This window comes from Limanda limanda, chromosome 13 (genome assembly GCF_963576545.1).
Source record: "Limanda limanda chromosome 13, fLimLim1.1, whole genome shotgun sequence".
Classification (NCBI taxonomy): domain Eukaryota; kingdom Metazoa; phylum Chordata; class Actinopteri; order Pleuronectiformes; family Pleuronectidae; genus Limanda; species Limanda limanda.
Genome location: NC_083648.1, coordinates 19,710,096 through 19,721,029, shown reverse-complemented (window position 1 = coordinate 19,721,029; position 10,934 = coordinate 19,710,096). Strand labels below are relative to the sequence as shown.

At 41.2% G+C, this 10,934-nt stretch overlaps 1 protein-coding gene across 1 annotated transcript; it reads right to left on the bottom strand.

The window, feature by feature from the left end:
* Positions 1–904: 904 nt before the first annotated feature.
* On the bottom strand, positions 905–7,449 carry LOC133018645 (homeobox protein Mohawk-like). The gene is made up of 6 exons (XM_061085058.1): positions 7,277–7,449; positions 6,835–6,994; positions 6,581–6,734; positions 6,147–6,485; positions 1,518–1,551; positions 905–1,244 (listed from the first exon to the last, which is right to left on the bottom strand). Exons 1-6 carry the CDS (start codon positions 7,447–7,449, stop codon positions 905–907), a joined length of 1,200 nt encoding a protein of 399 aa, XP_060941041.1.
* Positions 7,450–10,934: the final 3,485 nt, after the last annotated feature.

Genomic DNA, 10,934 nt, shown 5'->3' with positions numbered 1-10,934 from the left:
CACTTCTACACAGACTGTGGCTCAGATGGAGATGTGTCGTCCATCTTTATTTACAGTCATCAGTGGAAGCAAAACAATGAGAAAAATTATGCTATGAACCTAAATACAGCTCAGGCATTAACTACAGTAGGGGTATACATTTTTGCACTATGAGTGTTGCATCACATTCTACGTGATCAATTCATTATATCAAACTATTGATTATATCTGCTTTAGTAAGTTGCTAAATTTGGGACTAGTTCACCTAGAGTTGTTTAGCAGATTACAGTGATTATAATATTTGGGCTCATCTCTATAAAAGTGATTCCTTTAGCCGTAAACACAGCCATATGATTTGTAATAAATACAAATACATTGATCATAGAGGTTCTCTGTGTTTTTAGCCTTGTCCATTATTGTCTTTTCTCTAAACCTGCCTCCCTGCTCAGTCCAGCTTGCCACACTTCACTCATACCACAACCTTTTTCAAAAAGGAATTTAAAGGGATATATTGAAACTGTGAGACCCACAATTACACATGAGAACTACCACTAAACACAGCTCAGTTAAACAGAACTGCTGCTTAACCCACTGCCGGGCAATGATTTAAAGCAAACGACTGGTCAAGAGATTTCACATTGGGTTTATTCAAATAGCTGCTGTCAAAATTAAGCATTGGAGGATAATCCAGTCTCATTGAAGTTAATATAACTTACTGCAACACGGGCCAATAGGAGGGCTTAGGAACACAGCAAAAAATATCCAACTGTTAGTTTTTTTATTGTACAATGTAAAAAATATTGGAAACGTCAAAGTTTATTAGCTGTACAATATAACAGGGGCTGTACATTTATTCCAAGGCACTTAAGCATCTGGTATTCCTATATGGAGCAATGTCTTTGGACCAGGCACTGACGTTTAATGCCTACACTCTGTTTGCCAGGGTCATTTTGACAGTCTGGACTTCCGCGATATGAGAGGACCTCTGGATTATGCGGCTGGTGAGAATGGGCCCTGTGGTGCAGCTCTGCCTCAGAGAAGAGGGGGTGCTGGGAACACATGTCCTGTCCATGATAGTTGTTCTCGCTCTAGAGAAGGGCTCTCGGGTGCAGCTCTGCCCTTTGGCAGCGATTGGCAGTGTAGCGCTGCCTCGGTCGCCCGCGTGGCTCTGCCCTTGGGCCAAGTTGGTCAGAGCCACAGCGGCGTGTATCTCCCTCCAGCCTTGGTCGTCTCGTCTCTGCTGGCCACGCTCCGGCTGCTGGTCCCTGTGAAAATATTAGAGAAACAGCTGCATGAGGTGGAACATCACCTCACCTCTTGCCTGAGTTAACCTGGAAAAAACAAACTGCTGGAGCGGTTTTAGAAATCCCGAGCTTGCATGGATATCTCCTCTTGATAAAAAGCCAGAATAATTAAGAATTAGATGTAGCCTTTCAATTCCTAGGATCAACGGCCAAATGAGATTCTAAGTGTTGTTTTTTAAGTTGAAAAGTGCAAAAAGCTGATTTTGATTGTGAATAGAGAATAATTATACATACCTGTCACAGTTAGTTGGAGTATAGGCCATTGTATCTGTGACAGAGAAGAAAAACATTCATGTGAAGATGCCACAAATTTAAGATACTTGATATCGTTGAATAGTTAAAGGTCAATCAGTGTTTGGACGAGGCTTCTGTATGATGGCGGATTATATTCATGTGTGAATGGTTTTGATTCACAGCATATGTGTGAGGATTTGGGTTTGTATTCATGAGTGATTGTGCATTCGAATGGGTTGATGTTTTTATGCATCTCTGAATATTAGGAGAAAGGCTGCAAAACCCTGCTAGCACCTGTAAAAGTTGCTCTATAGTGTTTTCATTTCTTTTCCGAGCTCAAGATTAAATCATACTAATGGGCACGGAAGAACCTCTCTTCATCTGTGGAAGATATTGCTCACAACAATCTGAAATCAAACCTCAGTATATCTGGCTATTTAGGATAAAAAAATGACTGGCACATATTGCTTGCACAATATCTGTTTGCGGTCCTTGCACAAGTGTGCGTTATACAAAGCTAATATTTTCCATTCCAGTTTTGGACTATTGCCTTTTTTCCATGGAGCAGATAGAAGCTGGTCAAAACCAATTTTTTTCTTCATAGAGCAATAGACAGAGAAATTAGAGTCCCTCTGTGAGACAAAGTCTTTCAGTGCTAACGGCTCACAGGGTCCCGCTCTGATTTCTTCAGCCAGCCTGAGGCCAAGAGCAACTACTTGTTGATAGTAAATCACTTTGCACTTTTATGCTTTTTTTGCTACTGATTGTCCCCACACATTTCTCTCCTCAGCCATAACATGCTTCGCCAAGAACGTGCTTCTGTGCCTCTGTTTTATTTATTACCATGAAAAAACATTGTTTTACCTCTGGTGAGTTTCAGATTTAAAGCGGGGATCAGTTGCAGAGTTTTTACGATCAGTGATGAAGTTGTTCAGTCTTTTTTAAAATATAAATATATTATATTGTGCCGCACAAGACCAGTCTACTGTAATTTCATGATAAATCTTACATCAAACTTTATTTATCAAATAAGAAAATAAGATATTTTTGGAAATAAAATGTATGATCTAATATTTTTACATTAAACATGATGCTATAGGTTGAAGGGTCTTAGCTTGGGTAAACAAAAAGGACTGGAAACAGGGAAAAGCTTGGTCGGTCTCTGTCTGAAGGGAAAGGCATTTGCCTTTTAGCACCTTGAAAGCTCACTAATAAAAACTTTATTTCATGAGGTTATTCCCTATAAAAATCAAAGTGTAGAAGGATGTTCCAGTTTAAGGTATGTATGAAAATTGTTTACCAACTTCAAATAAATGACTTTGATTGGTGACACACTAAGGAATTCAGTTTGATCAACTTAAACAGGTTATATTAACACAATTGACAACTTTATTAAATTTTTGTTTGTTTTTCATTATTTGTTTTTGTACAAAACAAACAAACACAATATACCATGTTAGTTATGTAACTTTAGTTTTGCTGGTAGATTTATATATCTCATCTTTGGACTGAGCCAACCTAGCCTATTCCCTGCGTAATTATCATTATCCTGGCTCCAGCTCACGGTTATGAAAAGAGGTCTTGATCTTCTCATCTTACCCACAGAGAGTCAATAAATATATTTAAATTTGTATGAAAAGCTTTTTGTTTGCAAGACAGGATCTAACTTTCCATTGCTGCAATAAATCCTCAAAGATATAATGTCTGCATGAGCTGATTTAGGTCTTAGGTGTTCTCCCGCTACGAGTTCAAATCCCCTCGTGCCCCAAAGTCAATGACCTTCAGTCATTCTCACAGGTGGGTCACTGGGATCCACACAGGAAAACAACTGGGCACTGAAAAAATAATGTAACAGTGTTTTCTTATACTGTGGATAAGTAGAGACTCCCCGCTCAGCATGCACGTTTTCATTTGAAACTAAATGGGTGGAAAACGCAGTGAGGCGTTCCTCCAGATATAGTTTTGCCACTCTGTGTCTAATAAAACACGATTCTAGTCACATTTATGGCTCTCCAGCCTTTTTAAGGGAAATACTCCACTTGATGTGAGTACCACATTATATGCTGCAAACATACTCACATTCCTGTACAATAATAACAGCATTACACAAACTGTTCCCTCAGACCTCACATTAATATGTTTAAAGTGTCCTTGTACGACACAGAGCTGTGCAATCACTCATTAGTCCATCTTGAGGTTTAGCTGTCGCCCGAGCTTTCTCCCAGACGGAGTACACACGTGTTAATGGTGTCGGTGCCTGTAATGAATCTGGCCAGTCGACTTTCCACGTCACCTCACGGAGGTGCCGCAAACACCCTCAACATGGCCAGCAGGGATTCATTAGAGCTTTACACCAAAATGTCTAGAGCGCCGATGACACAGAGAACCCCTCAAATACAAAAGGAATAAAAAGAATAGTTGTCCACATTTGCTTTTGTTGAGAGTTAGATGAGAAAAGTGATACCACTCTTATGTCTGTGCTCCTAATATCAAGCATATGCAGGATTATCTTAGCCCAGCACAAGTACTGACATTTTCCAAAGTAAAACCACAACTTGTTGTTTTTATATTCCAAATTTTGTGTAGATTAAGTAAAAGACATAACATCTTGTTTTTTGTGTACATACTATAAAGACTGAAAACTATCAAAAAGAAGTCACTAATGCGATTTTGTTCGAAAAAAATAACTTTTTTCAGTCTTTGCACTGAGCTAACTGGCCTCGAGCTTCACATTTAGTGAAAGACGACATGAGCAACATCCAGAAAGTGAAGCCAAAGCATCTTGATTGCCACCTGGTGGCCGACTCCAATATAGGACATAAATCCCACCTTCGTGTTTGTGGACGGGACATGGACCAAACCAAATAGTCAAAATAGACAATAATGCTTTCTATCATTTCAGGCAGTTCTTATCAGTCTGAAATTGTAATTATTTATTTGATTCTTTTAAAAATGAAGAGAAACATCATGATAGACAGCTGAGAGCAGTCGATGATAATGGCCGAGAAATAGCTAGCCTAGTGCATAACCTCTTGTAGGCTAATTTTTACAGTTAAGTTTTTTATAATTTGGATGAAATATGCTAATTAGCTAATTGCTGGTAGATGGATTTGCAACCTTCAGACATTGCCAGGCTAGTTTAACTTTAATTTTCAGACTTTGTGCTAAGCCAAGCGGCTGCTACCTTCATATTTAGTGCACGTTCATCTGCAAGTGTATTGCCTTATCACTGTTTGTAATGAATGAGGTAAATGAGAATACTTGTATTACTAGTTTTAAATTCCTATAAATACCTATTAAATACTTTATTATTATTATTTTATTATAAAAAATAACTTAATGTGTTTGTTTAGTAAAAGAATATGCATTGATGTTGCACTTCAAAAGTTCACCATTCCTGTAAATGTTCTCGCCTCTTTAGTTTATGAATTATCCTGGAGTTATTCAAGCTGGGGGCCAGTTTGAGGTTAATCTGAGTTTCCCGGATACAGATGAAGACTTGTCACGGACTATAAAAATATCCATTAAATAACCTGCTTTACACTCGGAATGTTTTTGCCAGGACAAAAAAAGGAACTTTAAACATGTCCGGTTTAATTTTAGAGTGAAACTATGAGAAGTTCTAAAGAGAAGAAATGGTTTCAAAAGCTCTCATGATGTAGATGTAAAATTAGATTTATTTTGAGGTCGGAAAGTGTCACTTGGGACAGGAAGGCTGCCAAAGCATTCATGAGTCCAGGAAACCAAGCTACACCCTCAAACGCGGATGGGAAAAGCCAAGAATTCTCTCACAGGTGAGCAGCAGCTCCACGAGACGTCTTCAGTGCTTTACTGACAAACTGCTCCATTTCTACATGTTGGCTGAGGTTTCCACCCCTCACCCTGGGAAGAATAAAGTCTCAGACATTGTGTAATTGTCCTTGAGACTGGACTGGACATTTCCACCATGGCAACAAGCTGAGGCGGAACAAATGGCACATTCTAGTGTATGGAAATTATATTTGCGGTGCGTAGCAGCAGCCAGCGCAAACTCCATCCAATTTTAAAATGAGCGATTTCAGCATCTGCATGAGTCTTTATTAGTGATGTTTGCAGAAGCTTTGGCTGCAGGTACTTCGGCAGATTTGCGGGCTGTCGGTGTGCCGGGGTCCCTAGAGGTCTGAAAGGGCACCCGGGTGTCAAACTTCGTCCCAGTTCCACTGTAACTTTATAATTGAATCTCGTTGAGCTTCTGGCTGTGTGTGGAATGCCAAACATTTCTTGATGTCAGTGAGCTGTGAGGAGCCATGCGGACATGTCTGTTCCTTCCTTCTCTTATTTTACTGGACACTGTGGTGTGGTCAAAATGAACTAAGGGGAAGTAGGGTAACAAATAATTTTCATCAAATTCACTATGTATCTGCTATTATGAAGGAAGATGATTTAATAATTTATGTGGACAGGGGATATCATTCATTTATTCTTAATCTGGAGTGGATTTTATTGCTACTTGTCACGATTTTGCACGATAATGTTGGGTTATCATAATATGTCACACATACAGTACATTAATACTAATATAATACGTTTTTACACATGTTGAGTGCAGATCTATTTCAATTGCAGGATTAAAACAGTTATTTCTCTCACCCATGTGGTAGACAAAGTTTGTCTCAGTCTCATAGGACGACGCCGGGGACACGACATCTCGATCACAGTCGTTGGAGCTGAACGACTCGGAGTGGCTCCTCCTCTGGCGGGAAGAGGTGACGCCATCAGCCTTCGCTGCCATCATGTGCCGCAGGGTGTCGTTTAGATACCGGTTCAGTAAACCGCTCTTGTATTTGGATGGGGGCGACGTGCTGTCGTCACTGTTGGCCGAGTCGGCCATGGCGAGGACGCTGCCCTGTTTCTCAAGCACGCTCTTGTGGGAGGACGACCTGCCGTAGTTAGACTGGCTGATGGGAGTTTGTAAGGGAAACTCTTCATCTGCAGTAAAGGAAACACAACATTCTTGAGACATGAGATGTTACAAACCATCCTGCTTGTTCCAGTGGCACAAGTTTTAGATCTGTAGCTCTCACCCTCTGAGCCGGTGTCATCACTGCACACGCTCAACCTTTCAGCGTTTCCCTGGATGTATTTATTATAAAGTTTGATCCTCAGGGCCCAGCTCAGGTCAGGCTGTCTCACTGTGTTCTTGAGCCTTCGCCTGGCATTTGCAAACCAGTTGGAAACCTGCACAGACGCACCTTGTTTCAGGAAACTGGTTCAACACTCAACTGCCTTAAATCCTTCATCTCCTCTTTTGATTTTGTTTTGCATGAGCTCATCTCACCTGTACGAGTGTCATGTGTGACCCCAGAGCCAGCAGCACCTTCTCCGTCTTGGTGGGATATGGGTTGTCTCGGTGTTTGTACAGCCAGTGTTTCAGGGGTCGGGCCATGTCCTGCAGCACCTGTCTCTTGTGGCGAACTTTGACCCCACCCAGACGAGACCTGCAGGAGTCAGGAATCACTGAATGGATTCACTAAGGTCACCTGCAAAGCCCTCTCTTTAAACTATGACTCTGATAAAACAACAGAAAGATTACTAACCCCTTCCTGTAAGAGCTAACTAAATACATTCTACATTTAATAATACATTTGCACAATATAATGCGCTTGCTATTATAGTAAATCTCGTAAGAACTCAGTTAAGTCATTTTAGCAAAATAATGGAAAGTAAGCAAATTCTATTCTATATATTATATTAATATTATATTATATTTAAATCCTTACCCACATCTTCTGTATTCGACAGTAGAGCTGGTTTGAGTGGTGTCCTGACACTGCAGCAGGTCTGGGTTCTGTCCGTCTGTGAAACTGCTCTGAGGTAATTCGACACAGTTCAACCTGCTCCTCTCCTCTGAGCGCCTGTTGTCCTCCAAACCAAGCACGCTGACCGACTTCATCACCGCAACTTTGTCCATTCTTGAGATTTCCTCGATCAACAGGTGCACCGGTAGACTTCCAGATGTAAATACAAGCAGTAAGTTCCCATCCTTGACACACTCAGTGTAAAAGTAATTTAGAAAAAGGCATAAAAATAGGTCCCTTGCTGTTCTGTCTGTGGCCGCGGGGAGCTGTGTGCCCGAGAAAAAAGTTGATGATGACAGACTCTGATGAGAGAACAATGTTAGAAAAGTCTGCTCTAGCTGAGCTGTGTTAGGAGAGTTCAAATAACCTGCTGCTCGGCTGCCTATTGGCTCTCCCTGCGTCCAATTACTTGGAGCTGTGTGAGGAGCAGCTTGCAGAGCAGCAGTGGCAGCACCACCACACAGTAAGAAAAATACTGCACGTGTAAGAATACCAGCGACTGCGGTCTTTTAGATTTACAAGTGAGATGCAGTGCGGTGTCGACTGCAGCCCGCGATGAGCAGCTCGACGGGCCCTCATATTTTCTACATGAGGCATGTGATTCTCCTGGATCTTGTGGTTTTCCTCAAACATCGTGTCAGCAAATAATAATACATGTTTTACCAGGGAGATTCTGGAAATTTATGGCTGTAATTGCACAGTTGCAAATAACCGGCAAAAACCACCAAACTGTGCCCCATGTTAGGCAGAGAATCCTGCTGAGTACACACTGGTGCATAATAAGAAAAACAACACAAATGGTGGAAAATGGAATAGATCTCTGCCTGGATAATCCTCAGCCCGTGTTGCATGTGTAATCCACATATTTGTGGTGCTGTAAGTGTGTTAGCATGTGCAAATTGTTTGTTGTGTGAACAGGGGTAATCCAATAATAACGCCTATCTCCACTTTGGGATACCATGAAGAATTAAGAAAACTGAGTCTGACAGAAGCTTAGCCTGAACTAGAGAACAACATGTTGAGTCCAGACTGGATGGTTGAGCTTTATTTGTCATCCACTCATGTTTTGTCCTCCCGACATCTAAACACTCTTATGTAAGACTGTTTGGATATACAGTGATGACTTTGCCATGCACAATCATAACTTAATAATCCTGAAACAAACATTTGTAATACAATATTTGTTCTCTGCCTACAGCTTCTGGCTAAAACCCTGAGCAGCACTTGTTCAACCGCTCAACATATAATAGGACTTCATGACGTCCATGTTCATAATTCAGCAGTATCAGTGCGAGGGGGTGGGGGCTCGGTTTCAATGGTTTCAAAGCTGAAAAACACATGGACCAGAAGCATCCCCGTTAGGTGCAGTAAATTCCTCGCACACATTCCTCAGCGGCGGTCAGAGAAGGCTACATGCTCGTACACACCATTTACTCCGGTCCCTCTGTGATATGTTTGCCGACTCGACTGTTGATGTTAGCTGGGAACGCACCTTAGTGCGGCAGCCAGGAGAGCTTGAAAAAAACGCAGAGGATGGAGATATATCTCTTTTTGTTTTGATAGTTTGGAACGTGTGTGTGTGTGTGTGTGTGTGTGTGTGTGTGTGTGTGTGTGTGTGTGTTTGTGTGTGTGTCCAAAGGAGCTCAAAATGTTTGGGGGAAACTGATTTGAATGTCCTGAAGAAGTACAGCCATATTTAGATATCCATGAAGTGTAATTTAGTAGTTGTAATGCAGCAGATACAAATTGAGGATTAATATCCTACACAATTTAATTAATAGATCCTTCAATTTGTCCTGTTACATGGCCCTGCTGTAAGTGAGATAATTACTGTTATATATTTACAGCATATTGATTTAAAGCTGCACTAATTTACGATTTCACATTAACAATCAATTGATTATGTGTAACATGGAAGGTAATATTATTAATGACATTATTAGTGATTTATCACTCTCACTCTCCCCTCAGACTTTTAGCATCTTTAAGCTCATTGTTTTGGTTTCACAGCCCACTGATGTTTTGTTTACTTTAACAACTGTCATCAATTTAATTTTAACTTCTGCAACTAGCAGCTGTTTTTAGTTAAAAGCCAGACTAGGATTACCTACTGTATCTAACCAGCAGCAGCAGCTGGTGATCATAGCTGAACATTCACAGAACCAGACATTTGCCTCGGGAGTTGTTGGGAAAACAAAACAGAGTTGAAAGGAAATAGATTTGTCATCGTGATCAGCAACGTGGCTCCGAATGCTGCACCATGTCATAAGAGCTCCATAAGCTGATAATATGGCAACATCGCTTTTACAACTTATCGAGTTGCCTTCAAGTGTCCAAAACTTAAAGTCTCCTATTGGACGTTTTGTACTTCTACATCTTGTTTTACTTTCGATGAGCTGATATGCAACAGGTGAAGAGTTAAATTCCGAAAACAGTTAGTCATGTGTCCCAATTCAGGGGCCGTATCATTGAGAGAATGCATTGGAAGATGGGTTGCATCACACAGGCACGACCAGGCTGTCCCATTTCAAGGGCTCTTTCTAATGCGACTGACAAATGCTTCGTTTCCATTCCTGAGGCAGGAAGGATCCAACATGTGGGTCTGTCTCGAGCCAACCTATTCCAGGACTGATTGTGCAACGATGATTGTGCAACGCTAACAGGCTAGATATGCAGGTGGCTCAATATTAAGCATCCTCATATGATCTTGGCGATCTATGACAACCCCCCAGCAGGGTAAATGGTAAATGGTAAATGGTTTTGTATATTTATATAGTGCTTTTCTAGTCTTGATGACCACTCAAAGCTCTTTACAGTACAGTTTTACATTCACCCATTCACACACACATTCATATAGTGCATCTATTAGCAGCACTTCTGTTGTTCTATGAGGGCCAAATCAGGGTTCAGCATCTTGCAGATGGGGAAGACTGGGGATCGAACTACAGACCTTCAGGTTGGAGGGCGACCGCTCTACCCCTCTGGTATTAGACTGGTATTCTGATTTAAGTTGATCCCCTACCAGTCGGCTGCTTCAGCCTGTAGCGACAGAAACCCAGAGTGATTTGAACTCAACAGAGATGCAGTTCATGTTTCAAATTTTCATTTGTAAGAGGAATTTTGAGTTACGTTTTCTGTAATGAACTGAAAAATATTTTTCCCTTCCTTCTTTTCTGTAGGTTTGAGTGATTAACAACCGTATCCTTTCATCATGTGCTTTAGCATGACAGTTGCCTAAAAGTTCTGAACTATTTCACTCAAAGATGATGATATTATTTAATGTAAGTCGTATTTATTTGTACATACTTCCAACAGACAGATACATGATTGAGCCAAATTATCCAGGACTAATTGACATCATACTTCTGTGCAATGTTTGAGGGGGGGGGCTGCAGTGAACACAATAATGGCAAGTTTTCATTGGATCACTCCGGGGTCTCAAATGGCGTCGGTATGATCTCAGAGGGTGCCTGCAGATTCTCAGCGGTGGGATGAAAATATATCCTGCCACGCTTTGGCTGAGGTCGGTCTTCAGGCCTGGCAGAAGGGCAACTGTTGTCATGGCAGCCTGGTTTGTAGG

Bases quoted from the DNA above. Each gene is read 5' to 3' on its own strand.
- LOC133018645 (XM_061085058.1), bottom strand. From the start codon at position 7,449: ATGAAGTCGGTCAGCGTGCTTGGTTTGGAGGACAACAGGCGCTCAGAG. The intron at 6,995-7,276 runs GTAAGGATTTAA...TGACTCCTGCAG, and splicing joins GTCGAATACAGAAGATGTGG to GTCTCGTCTGGGTGGGGTCA. The intron at 6,486-6,580 runs GTGAGAGCTACA...CCTTTACTGCAG, and splicing joins TGATGACACCGGCTCAGAGG to ATGAAGAGTTTCCCTTACAA.